At 45.7% G+C, this 25,360-nt stretch overlaps 1 protein-coding gene across 2 annotated transcripts; it reads left to right on the top strand.

Moving 5' to 3' along the window:
- The first annotated feature begins 13,063 nt into the window (after positions 1–13,063).
- Positions 13,064–24,896, top strand: LOC118795540 (roquin-1-like). 2 transcript variants are annotated; one of them, XM_036554108.1, is made up of 19 exons: positions 13,064–13,365; positions 13,750–13,870; positions 14,497–14,739; positions 15,507–15,682; positions 15,811–16,011; positions 16,852–16,984; positions 17,430–17,548; positions 18,069–18,181; positions 18,282–18,563; positions 19,238–19,434; positions 19,878–20,281; positions 20,805–20,960; positions 21,318–21,473; positions 22,291–22,510; positions 22,671–22,758; positions 22,898–22,994; positions 23,382–23,540; positions 23,873–24,015; positions 24,535–24,896. In XM_036554108.1, the coding sequence occupies exons 1-19, from the start codon at positions 13,135–13,137 to the stop codon at positions 24,683–24,685; spliced, it is 3,390 nt and encodes a 1,129-aa protein (XP_036410001.1). In that variant the 5' UTR covers positions 13,064–13,134; the 3' UTR covers positions 24,686–24,896. The 2 variants fall into 2 exon arrangements, with proteins under 2 accessions (XP_036410001.1, XP_036410000.1); XM_036554107.1 differs by having other exon boundaries at positions 22,668–22,758.
- Positions 24,897–25,360: the final 464 nt, after the last annotated feature.

Raw genomic sequence — 25,360 nt, 5'->3', positions numbered from 1 at the left:
TGCTTCGCCCTCTAACTCTCTTTTTCCCCCCGCACTCTTTCTGATTTGCTCTTTTACTTTCTCTCTCTCTCTCCATCTTTCCTTTTTCCCCTTCCCTCTCTCTGTCTGTCTGTCCCCCCCCCCGTCTCTCACTTGCTGTGCCACACCACAGCTCTCAGTGTGGTTCTGCAGTTTGGCAGCTGTGCAGTGGGATTTAAATGAATCATTTCTAATCGGATATTAGCAGGGAATGTAGCTGTCTCCAATTTCCTCTCACACAGCACTTCATAACTGCAGGCTGAGTAGAGGTGTCTTCAGCCACTGACTGAATGTAACCAGCAATTTGTTCAGCTGCGGGAGAGAGTGAGAGAAAGCCTGAGCAGCATACCATGTTCCCTGCACATGTTATAGTTATACGCATTCCTACCCTAAACAGTGATTACACATAAACACACAGAAAAGATTTCAAACACAGTCTCAGAAAAAAACAACAAAACAGTCCTCACTTCTCAGACCTCAGATGTTTTGTCCTATCATTGCGCTGCTACACTTCTGCTCCGCTTTAGCGGTTTCCCTTTTTTTTGGCATACAGCTCAACATCTTAACCAAGTCTGGCCAGGCTAGGGCAGCACCACTTTCCGCGCACTGAATGCTCAGCGTAGTATGACATCAGATGCAAGCTTACGCTGTTTTTTCCTCCGCCAGCCCAGAAGTAAAGAAAGCGGCTGTCATGCAGAGCAGGGAGAGCAGCTGGCGTCCAGGCTTACCTCTCTCTCCATCCGCGAGCGTCTGAACCGCCACCAGGTTACAGAGCCTTTCAGCCAACAGTGGAGCACGGCAGCAAACCTCTAACTTTTTTAGCACGGCAGTGCCAGTGAGCCTGTTATGGTCCTGCCTGTTTCCTCCGTCTCTCTCTCTCTCTCTCTTTCGCTCTCTCTCTGTTTCACTCTCCCTCTCAGTCTCTCTCCCCCTCTCTCTTGCTGTCTTGCTCTCTCTCTCACTCTCTCCTTCACCCCCCCCCCCCAGGATTGAAAGGATTCAAGGACTTTCCCTCTCTCTCTCTCTCTCTCTCTCTCTCTCTCTGTCTCTCTCTCCCTCTCTCTCTCTTTCTCTCTCTCTCTCTCTCTCTCTTTCAGCTCCAGCTGTGCGGAGGCAGTTGATTTGTGGAGGCAGTTTGTGCTAGCCTCCCCTCTGCCTGCCTCCCCCTCCCTCTCCAGAACACATACCTGGGCTTCCAAACCAGTGACCACTCTCCTTCCCCAAGTCCAAAAACATCTACTCCAGACAGAACCAGCTGACTGTAAAAGGTGATCCACTTGTGTGGCACCTTCCTGTTGGGCAGGAACCGTGTAGTTTCACAACAGTCATGGCCAAACACAGCTCATATTGGCCGCACTACAGTTCCAGAAAGAACCTGAGCACAATTTTATTGGTGGAGAGGTCAAAGTGGACCACCCCAGTAGGAGGAGCCTTGGTAAATCTGCCCTTGAGTTGGAGCAAAAAAGTTACAAAGGAATCTTAAATTCTCAGGAATAGTTAACATCTCTAACCTCATATCCCAACTGTCCAGGAATTTAACGTTCTTACTATGGACACTATCATGTCCGAGTGATCACATTTTTCTTTCCAACAACCACATACATAAATTCTTTTCACCTTTCTTTAAAATTGACATAGGTATTTATGTTATTTGCTCATGAAATCAAAACAGAAAATTATTATTATTATTATTATTATTATTATTACTATTATTATTATTATTATTATTACTATGGCAATGTTAATGATCATTATTATGCCCATTTGCAGCCAGGTATGTGCTGCTCTGAGCTTGTCCCTGGGGAGGGACTGCCGCTCTCTGGAGGTCTGCTCAGGCCATTTTGCTGTAGTGCCAAAACTAATAGGAAAGTCTGTGCCGGGAGCGGGGCATTCCAGACAAACCACCACGCGAAGGGGGCCGAGCCGAATCACTCCAGCTTCAACACTGGAGCGATTCTTACCATCTCCCCACACCCTGCAGTCCTGAGACACAGCCCAAGGGCGGCTTGCAGCCACACCTCCGCAGTGATGAGCTCAGAGGAGGCCGAGGCAGAAAAATGAAAAGCAAGCAGTGTGTGTGTGTTTTTTTTTTTTTATTTTTACTTTTTAACATGATGTCATCTTGCTGTATATGTTTTGCTGTCTCTGTGCTGTAAAGTCGAGCACAGTCAGTGGGTGGCTCATTTTTTATTTTTTTTTTAATGGAGAAAGGTGGCTCGGAAAATGGATATGGCATGGTTGTCAATGGCCTTCTGAGAATATATGAATGAGTGGTAGCCCTCTGCCAGAACCAGAGCATAAACAACACACTGGTAACACGCCGGAAGCATTGGGTACTGTCTAAATCTGTTTGTGACAATGCACAGTCATTCGTAAAATTTGTCATGAATGTGTCTGTTTTAGCTCGGGCAGCTGGGCTTAACCAGATGGTTGTAGCTTCTAACCCAGACTGGAGCCCTTTTGTTGCACCCTTGGGCATTACTCAATATAACTCTGATGGCAGGAAGCAGCAACAAGAATTTTGCCATCTCAGTGACAGTTTGCCAGGAATCACTGGACCAGCAGTGCAGCGTAGTGGTTAAGGAACAGGTCTCGTAACCAAAAGGTTGCCTGTTCAAATCCCCACGGTGGCACTGCTGCGGTACTTAACCCACAATTGCCTCGGTAAATATCCAGCTGTATAAATGGATAACGTTGTAAAAAAACAATAATTGATGTAAGTCACTCTGGATAAGATCGTCTGCTAAATGCCAGAAATGTGAAAAAGCAATGAATCAAAGTAGATGGAGTCTGTGGGTTCTCAGCCGTTTTCTGTGCTGTCCTGTTCTAAAGGAACAACTTCACACCCTGGGTGTGAGAGAAAAAAAATGCATTCGGTTGTGCCATGGATGACTGGTTTGTTAATCCTCTCTGATCAGCAAAGATGGAACAAAAATAGAAAAAAATAAATCTGAGTTGTAATTCTGCAGCACTTTATTATATAACCCAGTGAAATCCGGGGAGGCAGACTGAGAGATGCTTTAATTAAGCTTGTATGACATATGGCCCACAGATCTGCTGACCACCATTTCAACAGGGCATAATAATAATAATAATAATAATAATAATTCTAAAACCTATTTATGCTTTAGGTGTGAATGGGCTTAGCAGGAAGACATTTTGCACCGAGAGAGAGGTCAGCATTTTGAGGTACTGCCCCAGGGGTGTTGATATGCAGATACAGAACCGCTGAGCACCAGCTCTGGATCAGTTTGATCACGCTGAGCTTTTCTTTCATGACATTAGAAATTGGTTTAGGTCTAGTTCAGTTCGTCGAAGCACTATATGCTTATTTACTAGCTTTGGATCTGAAACAGCTTCCGTGCGCTTTAATCAGGCAACGGACTTCAGGGCGAAGGAAGGTTTGTGCTGTGTTGTTAAACAACACCCCCTTGTGGAGCATTGATAACTAACACGATTCATTCATTTTTCTATTTTAGTTCGGTATGTGTCATGACAAGTTCCATTTTGAATTTATAGAAAACTTAAGCTGAACGACTTTGAGCCGGTAATTTTTCGCGAGAAAATCTACAACCAGTATACCGATCAAAAAGGGCTATGAGACGGGTTATGATGCTATGAGGTATAGTACTGCATCCACATGATGTTGCTACATAACGGTTGGTCGAAAAACTAACAATTTTTGAAAATTATACATTTTGACCTGCCTCGTTTGCGTTACATATATATTAGCATGCAGTGGTGAACATGTCAGCGTGAGGTTATGTTTACTGCCCTTTTCAAACTCTGAAAATCCGGAGGTCTCACCAGGGCAGGTCAGAGCGCATATCTTATTTACACCTCATTTAAATACTCAGGAAAGGAGGCTTATAGGCCTACAGAAGATTATAAACTATTGAAAACAGAAAGAGGGAACTTTGGGTACAAGTGATTCTTTTCCTTCCTGTACACATAGCCAGGCTAAATGTCAGAACTGGCTAGGTACAGTTAGCTAGTGTAGCAGTATATCAGCAAGTGGCAGTGAGGAGAAATGCATCAGATTATGTCCACTCAAATTTTATGCAGCTGCAGTGTTGGAGAGTGGGAAGAATCCGGTTGAAACATGGAGAAGTATCCACACGATTGCCTAAGACCCATGAAACTGGTCAAGCAGCAATCTCACACCAATATGGTAAATTCATCAATATCTCACACCTAAGTCCAGTTTACCTACTGTGTTTATCTAAAGATTTAGCCTGGCTGGTTATAATCCCTACAATCTACAAGGGTACTGAAACCTTAGCCTTTCATATGAGCAACTTCTAAAGAGGAACTGTAGCTAACTTGGAAAAAAAAAAAATAGCATAATGGGGCTATTTCAAAATATGTTATGGTTTGACTGGATTGCAATGGTGAATGAAACCACATGATGTTGCTACATAACAATTGTCGAAAAACTAACTATATTCAAAATATTAGAATTATAATAATATTATTAATAATATTAAATTTTTATATATGAATGAAACCTGCTTCAGCTGCATTTGTATGCGTGTATGTGTGTGCAGAAGCTCTGTGAGGTCGTCCAAAAGGACACAGTCTGAGGTCCACAATAAGGCCGTGGCTGAGCCTGAGACTGGCTGCCCACAGCAGAGGATGGTTCATCCGAAGGACCCGGGAATTCTGGGAGAAAAGGTTAAAGCAGAGTAGGTGAGTTTGCTCACGCTTTTAGTGTGCCAGGTTCCTGAGCAAAATGCTGCCGTTTTACATTTAAAGCTACATTATTGTCCAATGTTGTAGTTAAATGCAGACTCCTGTAGAATTTTCAGTGCTTGTTCTGTTGATCTTTTGTCTAATGGATGTAAAGAATGTAAGGTGGTAATAAATGCAATGCTTGGTAGTTTCTTGAAGTCTCAGGGAGGTTTGGGAGCTGAAGCTCTCTATCTCTCTGTTTCCTCAAAAAAAAAAAAAAAAAAAAAACACAGTTCTCAAAACTTAAGCAGAATCTGAATAAGACAGAGAAACAGATGATGTTGTCAGCTGACCCTGGACCGCTTGCGGGAGCTGGTGAAACCCAGGGAGGAGGACACTATGATTAATCTAAAATACACCAAATAGGCCAATGGCAGGATCACGGTGAGACGCACAAGTCGGCAGTATGTGTCATGACAAATTCCGTGGTTTTGCATGGTGAATTACAAAAAGAGATGCTGTTGTGCTCAGAATGAGTTGAAAACAGATCTCTGTAATTAACAGAAGTTGATATTTTTAGTAATGCCATGAAAGTGTTGAGACTTTGGATGCTGCTGTCCACTGAATGCTTGTCTCCTGTTGGCTACTGCAGAACCTGATCTTAGGCACCAAGAAGAAGACTGTTGAGGCCAGCCCTGGTGGAGGAATGGATGCAAGATAGCCATGGCAGAGGTAGAGACTATTTCCTTTCTTATCTGTGTGCACGCCTCTGATCAGTGTTACTGATCAAGGTGTCGCTAAGATAGTGTTCATTTATCACTTGTATTTTTGAAACAGTTTGAGATGGACAAGACAGCAGCCATCTTTTGCCCTGATGACTGTTAGGTTCCGCAGTGCAACAATAACATCCCAAGTGTGCAGAAGCTAGACTGTAACGTGGAAGAGTTCCTAAAGGTAACCAGCAGAGGGAGACAGTCTATTGTTCTTCCAGGCACTTACCCAGGCTAAAGAGGAGCTGAGGAAAAGATTTTAAGATGCAAAGAACAAGATGAACTTCCTGGAGAGCAAAGTGAAAGCCAATCAGAGGGCAAGGAGCAAGCTGGTCAGCCTTGAAAACAATGTCATGGACAAAAATAACAGGTAAACAGAATGCTTATGTTTCACAAAAGGGGAAACTTCATGGTCATGAGTGATCCTTATTCTGTATTACCAGCCCACACGTGCTTATGCAGTTACCCTTTCCCAAGAGAATAACAACCAGCCTTGTAGGGATCACTGGATTGGTATGCAGTTTGGTTCTGATGCAGTTTGCATTGTTTACTATCTGAGATACACTGGGTCCAGCACAAACCAGTTAGTACAGTACTTGCAACTATTACAATATGTTAACCAGGACAATGCTCATTATAGTGAATGCTGATCCTGGGGCATGATTTACATTGTTCAGAGTAAATCAGTAAAAATACAGAATCTTTCTTTCATAGCACAACATGACCCTGCTGACACAGGTTCATCCATCAGACAGCCAGCATGTCAGAAGGACTGTCTCATTTAATGCAACTTGTTCATTTGGTGAAGTTCTACCTTATGGGCCTTTGAAGAAAAATGTTCACAATCCAGAAACAGATTTATAATTAAGCTGTTTGTTGGATGGAAATGGCCCACTGTCTTTCCAGGGCACTGCCATCAGTAGTGCTTAGATCAGAGCCTTACTTCAATTACTCAACTATTAACAACTTCCTGAAGTCACTTCAATGATCAATACAGCTGTACAATTTGCAAGAGCAAAATGCACAATAAAATTCTAGCTATACTCTGCTTTGGTATCTCTGGTTTATTTACTAGCTTAGTAGTTACACAGATGGACACCCCAAATTTATGTTTTAATATCTACCTACACATGCAAGCCGAATATAATCCATCTTCAGGTCAGGATATTATACTGCATGTTATAAAACCGTCAAGTTACTTGTGTTTGGCTACTTCACATTCCCGTGCTGTAGGTGGCGCTATGCAGCTTCACATTTGAGTGATAGTCTAACATAGGCACCGAGAAAGACGGTTGTGTTTGTCAGTTAGAAACCCCTCCTTCAGAACTTCAGCTGCCGCTGAACGGTCGACATGGAGACCGAGGAAATAACACAACGTTTTCCTAAAAACAGCTGAAGATTGACATTGTTCAATCGGAGTATGTAAGTACGCAGATGCACATCGACGTGTTAATTTTGGAAAATTTCTTCTGATGACGTTTATCATCACGGTAGATTTAATATTTTAGGTTGAAAAGCTAGCTACCTGCCACCGGCTTTTATCTTTTATCCTGCTGTGGTTAGCTAGCTGGCTAGCTCAGAACAATGGAGACGTTGGGTCTTAGAGCGAATACTGCTAATAAGATACTCAGACATAACTTTATTTAAACGCAATCTCACGTTATGTTATTTTGTGAAATTTAGAGTGTTAATGTATTGGGATTTGTTTTGGTTTAGCTGGAAATCAAGTTGGTATATCTAGCTAGCAACCGATCTAAGAATCGGCTAGCAAGTCAGTTATCTGTTAGATAATTACCGGATATAGCTAACGTAGCTAAGTTTGCTAACTTCAGCAGGCTGTGGTTGAAGTTACGTCTTCATGACTAAGTTGCCTTTTTCCAGGAATATTAGCTCACCTAGCAAACATTAGCTAATTAGCAATAGCCATAACCAAAACCGTGAGCGTCAATATTTCTTCTTCGACAGCATAGCGAAGTTGCCATCTATCCTAGTCTGCATTTGCTAGTTCGCTAACGTTAGCCGTATACCGCGAAAAAATATATATTTTACAAAGCAAAGCTTGTTCGTCACTGTTAGGTTGTGTTTGTAAATATAAAACAATCTAGTTGTGGTGTTAACGTCAGACAGCTGACCATAACACTAGTCATGTGGAAAATGCATATTATGATGTGCAGTTAACGATAGGTAGTTGCTGGCTCGGATCGAAGTAGGAAGTTGTGACTGGGGAAAGGAAATATTTTGAAAGCTGCAAGGTAGTTAGAAGAATAGACGATCAGAATGACAGTTCGTCCAGATATGTTGTTAGCTAAGGAGATGGTCAGATGTGCGCTAACATTAGCTAATAAACAAACTTAAGTGCTTTTGAATGTATTGTTCCTGGGTTTCGTTGCAGGTATCTTTTTACATTTAGGCTGCAAGATAGCTAAGTTTGTACGAGCCTCCTCCTTTGTCTGGGTTTGGTAGGCCGCAGGCTTTTGTAGTGGCTAGCTGAGTACGAGACGTTTTGTCACCAAAGCTGCTGTGGTTGGATAACGTTAGCTAGCTAAACGACCAGTAGTTTGCTCGATCGGTATTTACTGGCCTTAGTTAAATGGTTTTGTGCTGTTGGCGTGCTTCTGAGGTGTCCCAAAACGTTTTTTGGTGCTCTGATATTTTTGCAGACCTTTTTGCATAAGTTCTAGTCAGTATTTGACTGTGTTGATAATCAGACGGTGAAATGTCCTGCCGCTAAGTAGCTAGTTGGGTACCATTTGTGCCTTAACACAATGGGTGGGGTAGCTGGATAAATTAGCTATGTTAGCTAGCTGGCTACATTTGGTGTTGATATTCGAAAACTAGCACACAGGATATTGCTGGAGACGGACGTCATAGCTAGCCCACAGCGATCAGTTAAGGTTATATTTTTAACTGTCTCATTGTTATAACAGGTGAAATTGTCCTATCTGCGTAAATGTCAATCGGAAACGGATATTAGATAACTAACTTTAGATACCTAGCGGGGAAATGGGTAAGTGAATAGTTTCGAAAGAAAATATCCGGGTGGTGATGTGTTGTTGCCTCACTGTTGAAGTAAATACTGTAGTAGTTTTAGTTTGAAATGTAATGTAGTAGTTAAAAATTTGCTCGCCAAGTGGGTTATTGTTTAGCGACGAAAGGGTGAACATACGCATATCTTGCTAGAAAACAGTATTTTGGCAGCTAATAAGTAATTCAGCTGGTAAATATATAGCAAGCAAAATATCTCGAAGTTGCTCCCTCTGGCTATAGACTTGTCTTGTGTGGTAAAGAAGTACTTGGCTTGTTACACGTTATATTGAAATGTAGCAGTGCTGACTTTCGTAGTGGGGGGTATTGTCAGTAGCAAAAGTGAGCAGAGTGGGAGAGAGCTCTGCACTAAATTACCTGGGTGCTGTATTATTTTTTTGTCTGCTATTGCAGATTTTTTACAGTGAACCATGCTGTAAGCACGATAGAATGATGAACCCGTTTTAGGGTTCATGGATAAAAAAGCTGTCAGTTTTTAAAAATCTCCAGCCAGGCAATACAATGTACTATTTGTACAGTACAGTACAACCTATTTGATTCAAGTATGCTGCAGGCTCTGGCATATCCAGGCATGATGGAATGACGTACTTGGTTAGTGAATAATATATATAAGCAATTCATATGTTTATATGATTTTTTCATTGCAGTTGCCAGCTATTGTAGTAATGATAGTATGGAAATGTTCTGGGGGAAAAGAGGTAACAGCTGTTGCAAAAATGGATTATCTTTGTGTTATATTCTGAACATAGTGAACGTGACTATGGTGCTTTGATTATTTTATTTCTGTGAACACTGTCCGAAGCTCAAAGTATCTGTAATGTTTTACACAAGCCAGTTTCTTGAATGTATTTAATTTTTAACAGAGAAGGTTTTTTTCCAGTGAAGCATGTCCATTTGTAATTACTGTTGAAGTGTCAGTTGCAGATTGAGTCATTTTCTGATTTGTGTGAGTGTACATGTCAGCCAGTTGCGTGAGATTGTACCAGTTCTTCTATCCCTGCTGGTGTTTGAACCTTACCCCCTTGGCTAATTCCTGTGCTGACTTTCACAGGAGGGCAGGTACTGGGCAACTCCCATTGGCTGACTCAGTAAAATGAATTCAAACCACCCAACTGTAGGAGTTAGTTTCCTTTTTAGAGAGAGGCTTGGGGATAGAATCACTGTGAACCAGTGCTGCCCACATGTTTTTGTTGCTCTGAATTCGTATTCCTGTGTTTCTACCTTTTTGAATCATAGCCTGGTTAGCGTGAGAGTGACTTGAGTGTTCTTGTTATCTCTGATACATAAGCATCCATGTCGCTGTGCTTGACTGTGTTATTAGCCATTGTGGTATTTGAGTGTCTGTAATGTGTCCTGTGTTTCTCTTAGGATTTAAGTCTGACTGCAGTGTGCGTTTTGACCTTAGAGAGTGTGGTAGCAATGTTTATCTGAGTGATTAGGGATGTTCCACAGTAATGAATGAAATGGCATATTTTCCAGTCTCTGGGCCAGACAGTGAGGTCTTTAAGCTGGGAATGCTGCCCAGCGTATACAGTGGTAAGGGAAACCCTGAAGTCTCTGAACAGTCAGAACAGAAGAGTATGTACTCAGAAGACTACATGCCTCTGCTGTCCTTCAGTTGTGGTATTAGCCATAAAATTAGTCATTTCTTCATTGTCAGTTAGACAAACAGTTTGATATGCTTATCGTATTCAAAGTCAGAAAGACACACATTTTATTATGAAACTTTCAGTACACACAGCAGTGGGAAACAATTAGTGTAGAGTGGTGTGACTGAACTGAGTCCTGCCAAGCTCCACCTTAGAGGCTCTCAGGAGGGAGTGGGTGCCAGTCAGTTATAGATATATGATGTTTGCATCTCTGGGAGCGTTTCTGCGTGAGCGTGTTTGCTTGATGTTACTAGGGAACTGAACAGTGTAAGAAAAGTGTTTCACTCTCAGACTGAATCAGTGACAGATTCACCTCTTAAAACTTGAAATGCCACCTCCTGCTTGAGGAGCAGCACCTGACATGGTATGGGTTGGGCATGGCTAGATGCTAATGCTGCATCTTAGTAAGCATCTGTTTCTGTGAGATCACAGGGTGGGTGGATTCAGGGTGTCAGCGGCCCAGTTTCCAACACACAGCTGGTTTTACATGCTTTTTATTATCTGCTCCAGGTTTCACTGTACCCCGAACAACACTTACCCAGCAGCAATGAGGAAATTTATAAGCAGTGTCTAGCCAATCAGACGTCAGCTGGCCCCTACTCTGATACACCGTCACATGATTGTGACCTGTTGTCTTAAGCAAATGGTGCCAGTCAAAGCATTTTGAATTTGTGAATGAAGCGGGAACCGCCCTTCCAGAACGTGGAGGAAGTGTTTATGGGATGTGCTGTATCCTGCGTTCGGTATCCGGAGCAGTCCTGAGGTGGGATGAGATTGATCTTGTTACCTTTTTGACTGACTTTTAATTAAAACAAACAACAGAGGTCTGGGATAAATTCATGATTGCTCAGGATGAACCAGTTGAAACTAGGTGCTGGTATTTGTACATCATCACTGTTAATAACAACCACAGAGAGAACACGATGTAGCCTAAATCATCATTTTTGGTGTTCAGTAGTGCTGTATTAAAGTATAAAATGAGCAAAGAAAGTCCCAGTCAGGGGAGTGTCTTGGAAAACTGCAGCAACGGAAGCACTCATGAAAGTATGGACTACACCCTGTCTGTAATTGAGGAAAGCAAACCTGAGTGATTTGGAGCACAGGTGTTGGTGAGTGCACACTACTAAGATGCTAAATTTCAAAAACAGTTCTGAGCTTTTTTAAGTATGCATTCAGTTGCACTATAAACATATCAGGCCTGTCTGTGCTTGTATGATGAAAATTGCATCTTTGATTTCATGTAAAACACAGTCAAGTACTAACAAAAAGGCTTCCCTTTATGAGCAAACAGGGGCACCATACAAAGAGCTCACTTTTTAAGATTTCCCAACTCCAATCTTTATGTAAATTAGAGGAACTTCCTCTATATTGGTGTGCTCAGGTGTGGGGTTTTTTTTTGGCGGTGATATATCAGGAAGGTATTGAATGTCGAAGTTCAGAATTGTGGTATCGTGCCAGCCCTGGAAGCACCCCAGCTTGTGTCAGGTGAGATTTGGGAGTGGTGCTTCGTGTGGTTGTGGTCTTGGCTTGGGTGTAATTGCACGGTTGTGATTTTGATGTAGATCAGAACGGGAGGACCATCGATGTCTGGAATAAATGAATGTTTCACATTTGTGAGAGAAAACGAGAGGACCAGCCATGACATGAGCGTTGGCCATGAAGTACTTCTTTATTTATAACTTGTCAAGTTCTTCCCTGGAAGCAAAACATCAGTGCAGGCAGAGACCTGAATTTGTGTTGACTTGGGATTTTTTTTTTTTTTTGGTTTTATTTCCTTTCAACAGCTCAATACCAAGTTGCTTTGACAATTTGTTTGACTATATACAACTATAAGGTGTTATATTGCCACTGACCCCTGTCTGAGATCAGACAGCTTTATCTCATCTCAACTACTGCCACTTAAGGTGATAGATTTTCTGTTGCCAAAGCACTATTGCTATTCCTCTCAAGATTAACATTATCTGCTATATTAACTTACACTGTAAGAGTGCCGTATCAGATATGATCTGACTGTCCACACGTATGGAGCAGGAACTAAAGACCCTGGAAATCAGCTTTTGCTCCTCCGCCTCCTACAGATTTACACGCTGTTAAAAAACACAGAGCTCAGCGTTCTTGTTCACCCGATGACTACGGATTGTAAAAGACAGGTTTGTGTAGGGACTTGCTGCAGGTAGCACAGTTTCAGCATTAACTGCGAATTGACAGATTCTGTTTGAGATATGATGGCACCGGCACATGTCTCGCTGATTGTTTTTCAAAACATGTAAACTCATGTGAAATCTCTGAAGTCACGTGGTGGATGAGAAACCCGACAGCGCAGTGCTGCTGTTTTTTGGTAGTTTCAATTCTAATGAACAACCTTATGGCGTCATAGCAGCCCACAGTTTGCCGTATAAAAACAGGCGGCTGAAATGGTTTGTCATAATGAGACGGCGAACGAAAAAACAATACTTGTGCCTATTTTATTTCTGTAGTTTGTTAATGCACAGATTCTCTTGTTGAGTGTCACTGTTGAAAATAGCTCTGTGGGTCATCCATACTGTTCCTCCTTTGTTTGGATTCCTGAAAGGTTACTGCACTGGGGAGGTGCTCCAGATCGCCAGCTTTCTGTGTGTGAGTGCACTGATGGAGATGCATTCTTTTATGGAAATAAGGAGATGAGATTTCATTGTTTGAGTGTTTGAGATGGAGCCTGGAAATTATCTGTATCTGGGTGTAAACAATGTTTGTGTGTTCCAGGAATTAAATTTTTTTTCCCCTTTTGTTTTGCAGGTAATATTTCACACTATGTGCTGAATGCCCACGATGTCTGAAAATATTAAAGAACATTGAAGTTTGGAAGATTTTTTTTTTTGATTCCAGTGGAATCTGTCAGATTTTTTTAGTTTCTTGTTTTTAAAAAAACAAAGGAAAGTAACCCCACACATACACACACTCAAACCTTAGACAAAAGAAGAAGAGAAGATTTGTATGTAAGGATGCCTGTACAAGCCCCACAATGGACAGAGTTTCTGCTGTGTCCCATCTGCACCCAAACCTTCGAGGAGACCATCCGCAAGCCCATCAGCTTGGGCTGCGGCCACACCGTCTGCAAGATGTGTCTGAACAAGCTGCACCGCAAGGCCTGCCCCTTCGACCAGACCGCCATCAACACCGACATCGAGCAGCTGCCCGTCAACTCGGCCCTGCTGCAGCTGGTGGGAGGACAGGTAAGGGGGAGAGATGTGTGGGGGGAGGGAGGAAGAGGAGGGAGAAGGAGGGAGAGAAGGAGAGAGCCGGTAGGGAGAGAGGGAGAGACGGAGAGATGGGGAGAGGGTGGGGAAGTAGGAAAAGGGGGTGACAGGAACGTGTATATCTGTCATGCCTGTAAGATGCATTGAATTGAGAGAGATGGGGAGGATGTGGGTGAGCTGAAGACAGGGAGAAAAAGCAGTGATAAGGGGTAAGGGAAGGAGAAGGGGGAGAAAATGTCATGCAAGAGGGAGGAGAATAACTGCACCAGCACTGCATCTGTTTGCCTGTGGTACTGTTCATAGTCTCGGCCTTGGTCGCAGAATGGATTCCTTTGAGCCGGACTGTGTGTGTTCCCACAGGTGCCCAAGCAGCAGCCGGTGGCCCTGCTGACCTGCGCTGAGGACGTTGAGCACTATGAGGAGTCTTGCATGAGCGTGGAGGAGCTGGCGCTCTACCTCAAACCGCTCAGCAGCACGCGAGGTAAGACCACAGCTTCCAGCGAGGTCAGTACGCCTGGTGCTGGGGCCGAGAGGGCCCGCAAGACAAGCACTCGCATCCCTACGCAGGAAGAGAATGTGCTGCCTGGCTGGCACCACTGTGTACCACTGAGGACCACATGCTGAACCACACGAACGCCCACATTCTGTGTTTGGTGTTTTAACAGGCCCTGATGGAGGTAGTTTATGGATAAATAAAGCCATGCTGTGTTATACATGAACACAGGTTACCTCACAGCAAAGAGTGTGGGATTCCCTCATTTTTGGTGCTTCTGTCTGTGCCCAGCACTTGATTGTATACATCCTCAGTTTAGTTTGAAGAATCATTGTTCTCAAACCATTAATCTGATTAACCATAATACCTTTAAAGTTTTATCTGACATGGAACTTTTAATAAAGGAACTGTCACAGCACTGTGACAGTGTAAGTTAGTGTGGATATAACTTGGACTTTTCAGAGATGTTTTGGCTATGAGAAGAAATCGCCAAAAGTGATAGTAGAGGCAAGGGGATGTGGGAAAAATGTGCTGGATCTATGACAGGGAGCTGCGCTAATCAAGCATATTAAGGTTTTCACTGCTACAGAATCTCTCTCTCCCTTGTCTTCCAGGTGTGGGGGGTCTGAACAGCACCGCACAGAGCATGCTCAGTCGGCCCATGCAGAGGAAGCTGGTTACGCTGGTGCACTGTCAGCTGGTGGAGGAGGAGGGGCGTATCCGCGCGATGCGGGCGGCCCGCTCTCTGGGGGAGCGCACTGTGACCGAGCTCATCCTGCAGCACCAGAACCCCCAGCAGCTCTCCTCCAACCTGTGGGCTGCCGTGCGCGCCCGCGGCTGCCAGTTCCTCGGCCCAGGTAGGCACAGGTGTTACTTTGCCCCCTGTTACCACTCCCTCTTCCCTAGCGTAAGAGGACTGACTGACTGTGTAGGAGGTAGGTCTAACATACATTAAGGTGTGTGGGAGAAAACTAAACAAACAAAAGAAAATGGCAGTTTCAGGGGGGGCTCCCAAGTGGCGCAACCAGTTAAGGTGTTTGTTCCCACACCTCAGAGCTGGATTAGAGTCTGAGCTGAGTCATGTGCTGACAATGCCTGGGAGTCCTTAGAGGCAGAACTCAATTGGCGTCATTTTTGGGTGGGGAGGTTATGGTTTTCTAGTGCTCCTTCAGCTCACCACTCTGGCATCCTCTACTGGCTAGTGAACAATCTGTGAGTTGCTCAGAGAATTTCATTGGAGATGCACTCATCCTGCAATCTGACTTCGCTCTGCTGTGGTGCACTGTGGGACTTGTAGTGCAAAAAAATGTCTGGCTTTGCGTGAGTGTATTGAAGGATATTTGTAAAGCCTCAGCACTCCTGTCCAGGCAGACAATGTTGTGGAAAGAATGGGTTAGTGCAGTACAGCTACAATTTGGGGGAAAAGTGGAGGGGAAATGGCTTTATGTGCTGAGGCAGGTGCCATCCAGAAGTATGACTGCGAATAAAAATGAACTCATCTCGTCTAATGTTTGATGTTCCAGCTGACACAAGTAGAGGGAAGTTATTTTCATGCGACTGTGTTATCTTGATTGTCGGGTAGAGAAACTGGTAACGGCAACAGTGAATGTGTTCTTGCCCACAGCTATGCAGGAGGAAGCCCTGAAGCTGGTTCTGCTTGCACTGGAGGACGGCTCCGCCCTGTCCCGGAAGGTTCTGGTTCTGTTTGTGGTGCAGAGGCTGGAGCCTCGCTTTCCACAGGCCTCAAAGACCAGCATTGGACACGTGGTGCAGCTCCTGTACCGGGCCTCCTGCTTCAAGGTACGCCTGCGTTCTCCCTGCTGCTCCTGTTTGTGGCCACTAGCAAGCCACGGCTGTCCTGTGCGCAGTTGCAGTTGTTTTTGGCAGGTCTAACGGCCGTTTCCCCCCCACCTCCCCCCCCGGCTCAGGTGACGAAGAGGGACGAGGACTCGTCCCTGATGCAGCTGAAGGAGGAGTTCCGCACCTACGAGGCGCTGCGGCGGGAACACGACTCGCAGATCGTGCAGATCGCCATGGAGGGGGGCCTGCGCATCGCCCCGGACCAGTGGTCCTCCCTGCTGTACGGAGACCAGTCCCACAAGTCCCACATGCAGTCCATCATCGACAAGGTACGGAGGGAAGGAGGGAGGGAGGGGGAGAAAAGGACAAGAACCCTTAAGGAATAGCTAAAATACTCTCCCATAATACTTCACTCACAGTAAGATGCATGTTACACTACTACACTCACAGGTAGAGTAAGATGCATGTTACACTACTACACTCACAGGTAGAGTGAGATGCATGTTACACTACTACACTCACAGGTAGAGTGAGATGCATGTTACACTACTACACTCACAGGTAGAGTAAGATGCATGTTACACTACTACACTCACAGGTAGAGTAAGATGCATGTTACACTACTACTACACTCACAGGTAGAGTAAGATGCATGTTACACTACTACTACACTCACAGGTAGAGTAAGATGCATGTTACACTACTACTACACTCACAGGTAGAGTAAGATGCATGTTACACTACTACACTCACAGGTAGAGTAAGATGCATGTTACACTACTACACTCACAGGTAGAGTAAGATGCATGTTACACTACTACTACACTCACAGGTAGAGTAAGATGCATGTTACATGGTCCTTTGCCGAAACACAGAGGAAACATTTACTCTTGATGACAGCTGTCATAATACTGAAATGTCAGGTGTCATAACACAGCAACTTCCTAACTACTTTGGATATTTGTTGCCCCAAACAACCAGACCTAAACTGAATGAAAATGTACCCACACCTAACATGTGACAAAGGAACCAAAATAATAGTGTTTTTCAGAAACAGAAAGCAAAAGGCAGGGAAATGTATTTTGCCTGTGGTCAGCGGTCTTAATGTACGTAACGCCCTGATTGTTGTCATGGCGGGTGCTTATCTTGTGTATGTGCATGTGTGCTAGTTGCAGACGCCAGCATCATTTGCTCAGAGTGTTCAGGAGTTGACCATCGCGCTTCAGAGGACCGGAGACCCCGCTAACCTCAACCGACTCCGCCCGCACCTCGAGCTGCTGGCGAACATCGACCCCAGTCCAGGTCAGACAGACACAGAGCGGACCACGCACTCACTACACCAGCACCAGCACGCACACACATGTAGTAGCACACACTCATATACGCTCTCACCCATGCATGCTCATTACACGAGCATGCCTACACATGCACACGCACACCAACTACACGCATGCACAGACTCATACACGACACCGAAGCATGCCTCAGCTACACACTCAGACACATACATATACACCCGCACACACGCACCATTTAGATTTTAGTGCGTTAGATAGTGTTCTTAAGTAATCTGGGCGGTTTCCGGAAATAAATCAGCCCTTATGCAGTTAGGCGTATCTCTCTGTAGCCTGATCTTATCTGTAGCCTGATGTTGTTGTGACCGATGAACAGGGCAGAGATTACAGTCAGTCCTGCCGAGAATGGAACACATCGTGGAACACGCTGACTGTTTGCCTCTCCGTTTCAGACGCGCCGCCCCCGACGTGGGACCAGCTAGAGAAGGGCCTGGTGGCGGTGAAAACGGTGGTGCACGGCCTGGTGGACTTCATCCAGAACCACAGCAAGAAGGGCGCCGACCAGCAGCAGGTGACTCCCGGTGCTGTGGCACAGCAGACAGAAAGTGAAAATGAACAAAAAAAAGGAGAGCAACAATAGACAGAATGAATTGCAGTTGATGAGAGATGTTCTGTATTGGAGCTGGGCGGGTTTGTCCTTATGTGTCCCGATGTCCTTATGTGATCGTTAGGCTACATTACATGCATTTAGCAGACGCTCTTATCCAGAGCGACTTCCAGCACAATAGAAGATAAGTGTATCCATTCACGTTAAATGAGCGACAGTGTCAGACCAGGCTAACAACACTCCCAGACCAGTGAGTGTGAGCATAACAGTATTCAAGCCCTACCACAAGCTGCAACCTGACTAGGCAATGGAAGCCCCAGTACACTATGATATATCAATCAATAGAACACAGAATCCAAAATACACTACAATATTACACATAAAGTAAACATCAGATCGTAGAGGTATGATGTGATCTGAAGTAAGTTGTGTGAGGTGTGCTCTGACACATCTCTTCCTTGCCGGGTGTGTCTCTGTCAACCAGCCTCCACAGCACAGCAAGTATAAGACCTACATGTGCCGGGACATGAAGCAGAAAGGGGGGTGTCCGCGGGGCGCCAGCTGCACCTTCGCCCACTCTCAGGAGGAGCTGGAGAAGTGAGTGTCCCAGTCGCCTTCGGCCAAGGCTGCCCTGACGTCGCCGGACGGCTTTGTTACCGAGACGTAACGCGTGTGTTTCCCCGAACCCCTCCCCCAGGTACCGCAAGATGAACAAGCGCCTGGCCGCCCGCCGCCCCCTCAGCCAGTCGCTCACCCAGCTGAACGAGGAGGGCGTGCCCTGCTCGCCGGGGCTGCTGCCCGAGGACGCCGTCGCCCTGGAGGGCCTCGCCCGCAAGCCCAACGGCATCGCGGTGGCAGGGCCTGGCTCCGCCCTCACGCCGCTGATCTCACGAGGCACGGACTCCGCCTACGACACGGCCCGCAAGCCCATTAAGATGGAGACAGTGAGCCCGAACGGACCAGGATCGCCTCCCGACCCGTGAGCGCCCCCCCCCCCCCGCCTTTACACACCTTAACTTCCTTTTCTCATTGGCTGCTGAGGAATTCATATGTAGGATCTCCTGTTCCCATTGGCCCCGATGCACTGTTTTTCCATCGCCAGACCCTCCACTTCATTCTACTGCCTCTAATGGGAACACAGTTGTTGTCATATGGATACATACAATGCTTCTGTTTCATTTGATATATGTAGTGCAGCTGTTTTCCTTGAGAGAGATGTATTTTTCTCAGTACATAAAAATGTATGCGTTTACAATGAGAGGGCTTTGCAACTACTCTGGTCTTGATATTCAACTTATAATTAGTGTTGGCCTTTTTGAGAAATTCAGACAATATTCTATGTGAGCACATAGCTCTGCAAAAAGCCACAATGCATGAAATCTAGAAAATGAAAACAGTTTCACTACCTTTTGAAGTAGGTGAAAAAGAACTTGAACATCAGTAACATTATGGATTTAATGTAGCTGTAGATATAAAATTATATTTTATATCACTGAATGAGTGGAAAACAATTCAAATGTAAGAACATGTTAAACAACACTTAAACAGAAAGACAAAGTTGGTATTTGTCTAACTAAGAGTTTAATTGCGACATGGACACAGTTTGTAACCACTGCAGCATGAACACTGACACAGTTGTTTGTCTCATTGCAGTCTGGATCCTGTTTCCAAAACTGCGATGCCTCTGAACCCCCACATGGTGTCCCACCCCAGGATAGCAGGGGATCACCTTCCCACAGCTAAACAGATGCCCCTGGTTAATAGGGGCCCACAGATGTACCCACAGCAACAGCCCGAAATGTTCTACCCTGAACCCCGGCCAGCAGCATCAGCGTCCCAATACCCAGCAGGTGAGAGGGAAATTCACCCAAGTAATGCATGCAGTTTACACACAATCCCCCACGTATCAAATTCTGTTCACTACTACTCCCCACCAGTAACACACACAGCTTACACCAGTTCTCAGTCAACATTTGCTGTAGGTTCAGTCTTCAATTGTTCACAGATGGCTTATGACTAATAACTTGAAATCCACAAAGCTTATTATGAATCTGAATTCTTTAATGAGTTGCTGAAATTCATGAAATCATAACTTGCAGAATGTATTTATAATTTTATCACATTTCTTGTGTTCCATTGCTAACATTTTCCAGATCACAAAAATGGACTGACGTCAGTGTATCAGCGTATAAACATTTTCCAGCCACTGCAAAGTTCTCCATTCAGAAATACGAAGCTGTTAAAATGTACATGCATTCGTCTCACAGTGTTTGTTCTTTGGTTGCCCCCCCAGGTAACCCTTACAGCTACCATCCTCCCCAGTACGTACCGCAGCGATACGTCCGCAACGCGCCCCCACCGAATGAGCCAGGCATGCCCCCCTACCAGGACCCGTACCCTGGCTACGTCCCGGAACGCCCGTACACCGGCCCCCAGTTCTCCCCCGCAGCGCAGCACGTGTACCCCTCTCATTACGACGGCCGGCGCCACGCCCCCTACGGCACTCCGCCCCCTCCCCAGCCCTTTCCCCCTCGGGACGAGCTGGTCCGGATGAGCCCCGTGCCCGTGGACGTCCCCCCTCCGCCCCCGCCGCCAGTGGCAGGATCCCCGTACCACCCCGAATCGTCCCGGGACAGATACGCCCCCGAGGGCTACTGCCCCGTCACACCGCACCACGGGCAGCGATCCTACATCAGAGTGAGTAGCGCTCACAGTGTGCTCATTCACTGTACAGAGGTGCTGGTTATGAATGTACATAGACAGTACCAGTCAAAAGCTCAAACATGCTTTTCTTTATTTTTACTGTTTTCCACTTGTTAGAATAATAGTAAAACCATGAAAACTATAAAAAAACACATTCGGAATTATGCAGTGACCAAAAAAGTGTTAATTTATGTTTTAGATTCTTCAAAGTAGCCAAAAGTATTTTTTTTATAATTAAAGGTTCTTTAGGCAAGAAATGCATGCATAGGCATCAACTTTGCTGTTCATGTTTGTCTAGGAAGCAAATTTCAATCATTTAAGCATAAGTCTTTAGATTAAAATGTCTTTGATTGCATGTTCCCCATTATCTTAATCAGGTGTGCCCAAACTTTTGAGTGGTACTGTGTATGGGCAGATGTTTTTGACGGGGGCTGTGTGCAGAGATACTGGTTATGAATGCAGGGATGTAATTGTCGCGTTTCCTGCTCTGCGTCCTCCTCCTTCCTGTGGCCTGCAGGACCTGTACAGTCGCTCCCAGCCCAGTCTGGACTACCTGCACCGCAGGCGCAAGGAGATAATGGCCCAGCTGGAGGAGCGGAAGGTGATCTCCCCCCCGCCCTTCGCCCCCTCTCCCACACTGCCCCGCACCTTCCCGGCAGAGTACCCCCAGGAGGTGAGTGAGCGCCGAAAAGGCAGGCCCACCAGGGGAACAGGCAGGTGAGGCACACAGGCAGGGTTAGGTCAGGTGTGCCGGTGAGATGAGGCACACGCGTAAGAGTAGGTGTGGTGTGCTGGTAAGGCACGCAGGTGAAATTAGGTTAGACGGTGTGAGGTGAGGTTAGGTCAAGTAATTTTGAAATGTGCATCCTCATAAACATTCACTGGGATGTTCTGCACAAAAGTACAGCAAAGTGCCTCAGCTGGGAATCCAAACTGTTTTTGATGAAACGGTTACTCTGCAAATCAGTTCTCGAAACGAAGGATGAACTGCAACGAGGGCATTAACGCTCTGTGCGTGTCTGTCTGACAGCAGTACATGGAGGATAACTTGAAGGCCTTTGAGAAGTGTCGTGAGCCGGACTACGCTGGTCAGTACTCCCCGTGGTCATGTGACACCATTGGCTCTTACATGGTCACCAAGGATGTGAAACCCAAAGATGTCATGGCAACGGGTGCCATGGAGATGGTGAGTTGGTATAGCGGTAAGGAATTACAGGGAGATACAAGCAATAAGGATGAATGTTATTTTTGATTTCCTGGGTGATGAGAAGGGTGGGAAGTGGGGAAACCCAGCTCATATGGGGTTTGGTGTATGTTCTGAGGTTCGGTAAGGTGAGGTAGGGTTGGTGAAGTAATATTTGTTAATGTAAGGTGAGTGAGGTTTGATAAGGTGTGGAATGCTTATCTGTCAGATAGAGCCGCAGGCCTGAAGTTGGCGCGATCTGAGAGATTAATGTCAGGCTGTTTTACTGCCATAATAGGAGATAGTTTGATGAAGGTTCTGTACCACATGTCCTTGAGTAAATATTAGCCTTCTCTGTGCATTGAACAAGTGTCCTCTGGTGCAAGAATGTTCTCTCCTCACTGTAACTTAAAATAAAGAGCCTGCCTAAAGTGTATTCTGAAGGGTTTTTTAAATAGTAATGACCTTTGTCTTGAACCATTGACTAGGAAAGCACATATAACTGCACTGGTGATAGGTTATCTCAGGTTTATTCTGGCCTCGGTGGACAAAGATAAATTGATTTTACAGCTTCTTGGCCTGTTATGTTGGACAGGGTGTTATTTTTTGTCAGTTTGGCCCATGAATGAGGTTTGGGAGGTTACAGTTATAAAAGGACTGCCCTCAGTTTCCCTTCTCTAATATGGGGCGACACCCAGTGGGCAGGTCTGTAAGGAGCTCTTTCCTCTCTGACGCGGGGAGTTCTTTGAGGAGCTCACTCTGTCTGATGTGAGGCAGCTCTCTGGGAAGGCCTAAGGGTCCCTTTCCCGTCTCTCTACAGAATGTAGATGGGAAAAGCCTGCGGGAACCCCGGTTGGACACACCCCGCCGATCCGCAGAGGCGAAAGACGATGACCCCATCATCCCTTTCGGCTCGCTGCCGACGGTGTCCCGCTTCGGGGCCATTTCCCGCACTTCCAAAACCGGCTACCAGCCCGCCTGCCCCATACAGGCCATGGCCCCCACCCAGGGGTCCGGCACCAAACACATGGCTGTGCCAGGTACAGACTCTCTCTCTCTCACACACACACACACACACACACACACACACACACACACACACACACACACACACACACAGCAGCATGCAAGCCAGTCCCAGTTCACGTGTTCATCTTCCTGTCGTCACGTTTGATTTTGTGTGTCTCTGTTTCACAGCAGAGTACACCTACGGAAACCATGCAGGCTGGAGTGGGGGCTCGTACCCTCCGCATCAGACCACGCCCTCTCAGGGACACTTCAGCGAGCGGTACGACGGAGCTTCCCTTTGTTATAGTGCTGTTGGTGTCAGGTCTTTAATTTCACTCCTCTCATTGCACGTGGTGGCATTGTGTAATTATGCCCTCCGTACCTCTGTTTCTCTGTCGCCCCCTGCTGGCTTCCCTCAGATTGCCCATGCCTGCCCCAGACAGGGAGCAGCTGAAGATGGAGCTGCAGCAGGTCAACCAGCAGATCAACCAGCACACTCAGATCCACAGCATGGAGGTGTGTAAAACACAACATACATACACACACACACACACACACACACACACACACACACACACACACAGCTTTCTACCATATCTGTCAATTTATCATGCTAGCTAGCTAATCTCACTGTGGTTGTCTCATCCAACGCTTTTACACAGTACAGGTGGTATGACCAGCACATATTTTTATTGATTGTAGTGCCTTGTATTTGATTGAAACTTAAGTGTTTAATAAAATAAAAACTAGGCAGCCAGCGATGTGTCCCTGCTCAGTCCTGCTTTTGTGAAAAGTTTGTGCTGAGCTTGAGTGCTGAGTTTGTTCCTGTGCGTTTGCCCCTGCCTGCCCTGTGACTTCCTGCCACGCCCCTTCCTCTCCCACCCCTTCTTAACCCAACCCCAGGCTGCTAGCAATACCCTGCTGCGGCACAGAGACCCCGGTGGGCTGGCTGGCCCGTCCGGCCCCAAATGGCCAGCAGGGGGCGTCTCCAGTGAGCAGCTGAGCCTGGAGTTGCACCATGTGGAGAGAGAGATTGGCAAGAGGACCCGGGAGATCGCTATGGTGAGAGGGGTGAAGAGGAGAGTGCGTTAGCGTGCATGTGTCGCATGGCTGCTGTGTTGCATGGCCGTCTGGTAATGCGTCAGTGTCTCTCACACCCGAGCTGCTAAACAAGATTCTTGCCTTCATTTTATCAGTTCACCCATTCACCTCAAATTTGCCAACATTTCTCAAACATTTATCTCAGGATGTAGTCTTGAACATATCTTAAAGTCACCAGCCACGTCTCGTGGTTGCCAGCGACCCTTTAATTTCTGGTCTTGATTTGTAATTGTTTTTGTTTTTGCTGTTATTGTGTTATTCCGGGAAGATAACAGTGTCTCTGGTTCTTTCAGGAGAGTCAGGTGCAACACGAGATCCAGTACAAGCTGAATGTGACAGAGAATGGTCAGTCGGACCACGCGGTCCAGCTGAAAGCGACAGAGAACGGGCAGTCTGACCACACGGTCCAGCTGGATGACCTGACTCTGGCACTGAGGTAAGGCAGAGCTCTGAGCACTCTCCTGTATGTGGAGATTTCCCTATGGGCATTACAATAGCACACTGATTCTCAATCCTGCTCCTGGGGCCCCCCTGCTCTGCACGTTTTCCATCTTTCCCTGCTCTACCTACCTGACTGAACTCATCAGTGGCACTTTTGACTAGCTGAGCACACCTGATTTAATCACTCATTTCAATCAGATGTGTTTGGAGTAAGGATAGATAGAAGATATGTAGGACAGGGGGCCTCCAGGAGTAGGACTGAGAAACACTTTCGGAGACCTAAGAAATCCAGTAATGAACAAAGACAGTGCATGCACAGAGTATGAATTAATGTACATATGTCATAACTTATCTTTTGTCTCTTTTATTTTTTCCCTGGCTGTTTCTCTTTCTTTCTTTTGCTCTCTACCCCTTCATTCCTTCTTCCCTTCGCTTTCTTTCCTCTTTCATTCTCTCTCTTGTTCCCCCCTACCTTCTTCCTGTCTTCCACTCTCCCTCTCTCTGTCCCTAACAGTGGGTCGTCTAATGGTTCCAGCAGTAGTCTGGTTCAGGATGGCAGCATGCTGTCTTTGACCAGTAAGGCCTCCTCTCTCAGCCTGTCATCCGATTCGCCACCGAGCAGCTCAGACCTGCAGAAGAACGGTGTGGTCCACTCCTGCTCTTAGACCCCCCACTTCCATTTCTGATGCTGTGATACAGTGGGTCACCACAGCCAATGAGATACACATAGAAGGGCAGAGGAATCAAGTGACTCCGCCCTCCCCTGCTGTGTAGGTCTGGGTGGGTGGAGTCACTTTCTCTATATGCTCCTCCCACTTGAAAACTGAAATTTGTCCTTAATTAAATTATAATCCTGAGGTGGGGAGGAGGAAGACCCCCCCCACCCCCCCCCCCACCCCCTCCCACTTTATCTCTCAAGTTGGGAGGTACTGTTATATTTGTAAGATGTAAGACTCCTGACATGAGAGCTGGGATTTAAGATCTCTGAATTCAGAGGCCTCAGGCTTTAGTCTGTAAATGTGAGAGGAGTTAGGGGGGCGATCACAATACAAAGGCAACTTCAAGCGCATTGAAAACACAGACATACACACGTGCATGCACGCATGCTCTCACGCGCACACACATGCGTAAGCACACACTGCAAACCCAAATCCTCATTTTATTTAAAAACAAGCAGTATCTGCCATGAATTGAATCTTCTTTTTTGTTCTGTGAATGAACTTTTTTAAAAAAAAAAAAAATTCTTATTGCCTTGGATATCAGGGTATTTGAATATATATTACTTTCAACTGGTGCATTTAAAATATAGTGAAAAGCAAAATAAACCCTTAAACACCAAC

Source organism: Megalops cyprinoides, chromosome 20 (genome assembly GCF_013368585.1).
Source record: "Megalops cyprinoides isolate fMegCyp1 chromosome 20, fMegCyp1.pri, whole genome shotgun sequence".
Taxonomy (NCBI): domain Eukaryota; kingdom Metazoa; phylum Chordata; class Actinopteri; order Elopiformes; family Megalopidae; genus Megalops; species Megalops cyprinoides.
The sequence above is the reverse complement of the archived record's forward strand: the minus strand, read 5'-3'. Positions and strand labels throughout refer to the sequence as shown.

What these genes read in the sequence shown, in the direction of transcription:
- LOC118795540 (XM_036554107.1), top strand. Translation starts at nt 13,135, where the DNA reads ATGCCTGTACAAGCCCCACAATGGACAGAGTTTCTGCTGTGTCCCATC. An exon ending in TGCAGCTGGTGGGAGGACAG is followed by an intron (nt 13,366 to 13,749) that starts GTAAGGGGGAGA and finishes GTGTTCCCACAG; the next exon opens with GTGCCCAAGCAGCAGCCGGT. An exon ending in CGGCAGAGTACCCCCAGGAG is followed by an intron (nt 20,961 to 21,317) that starts GTGAGTGAGCGC and finishes TCTGTCTGACAG; the next exon opens with CAGTACATGGAGGATAACTT.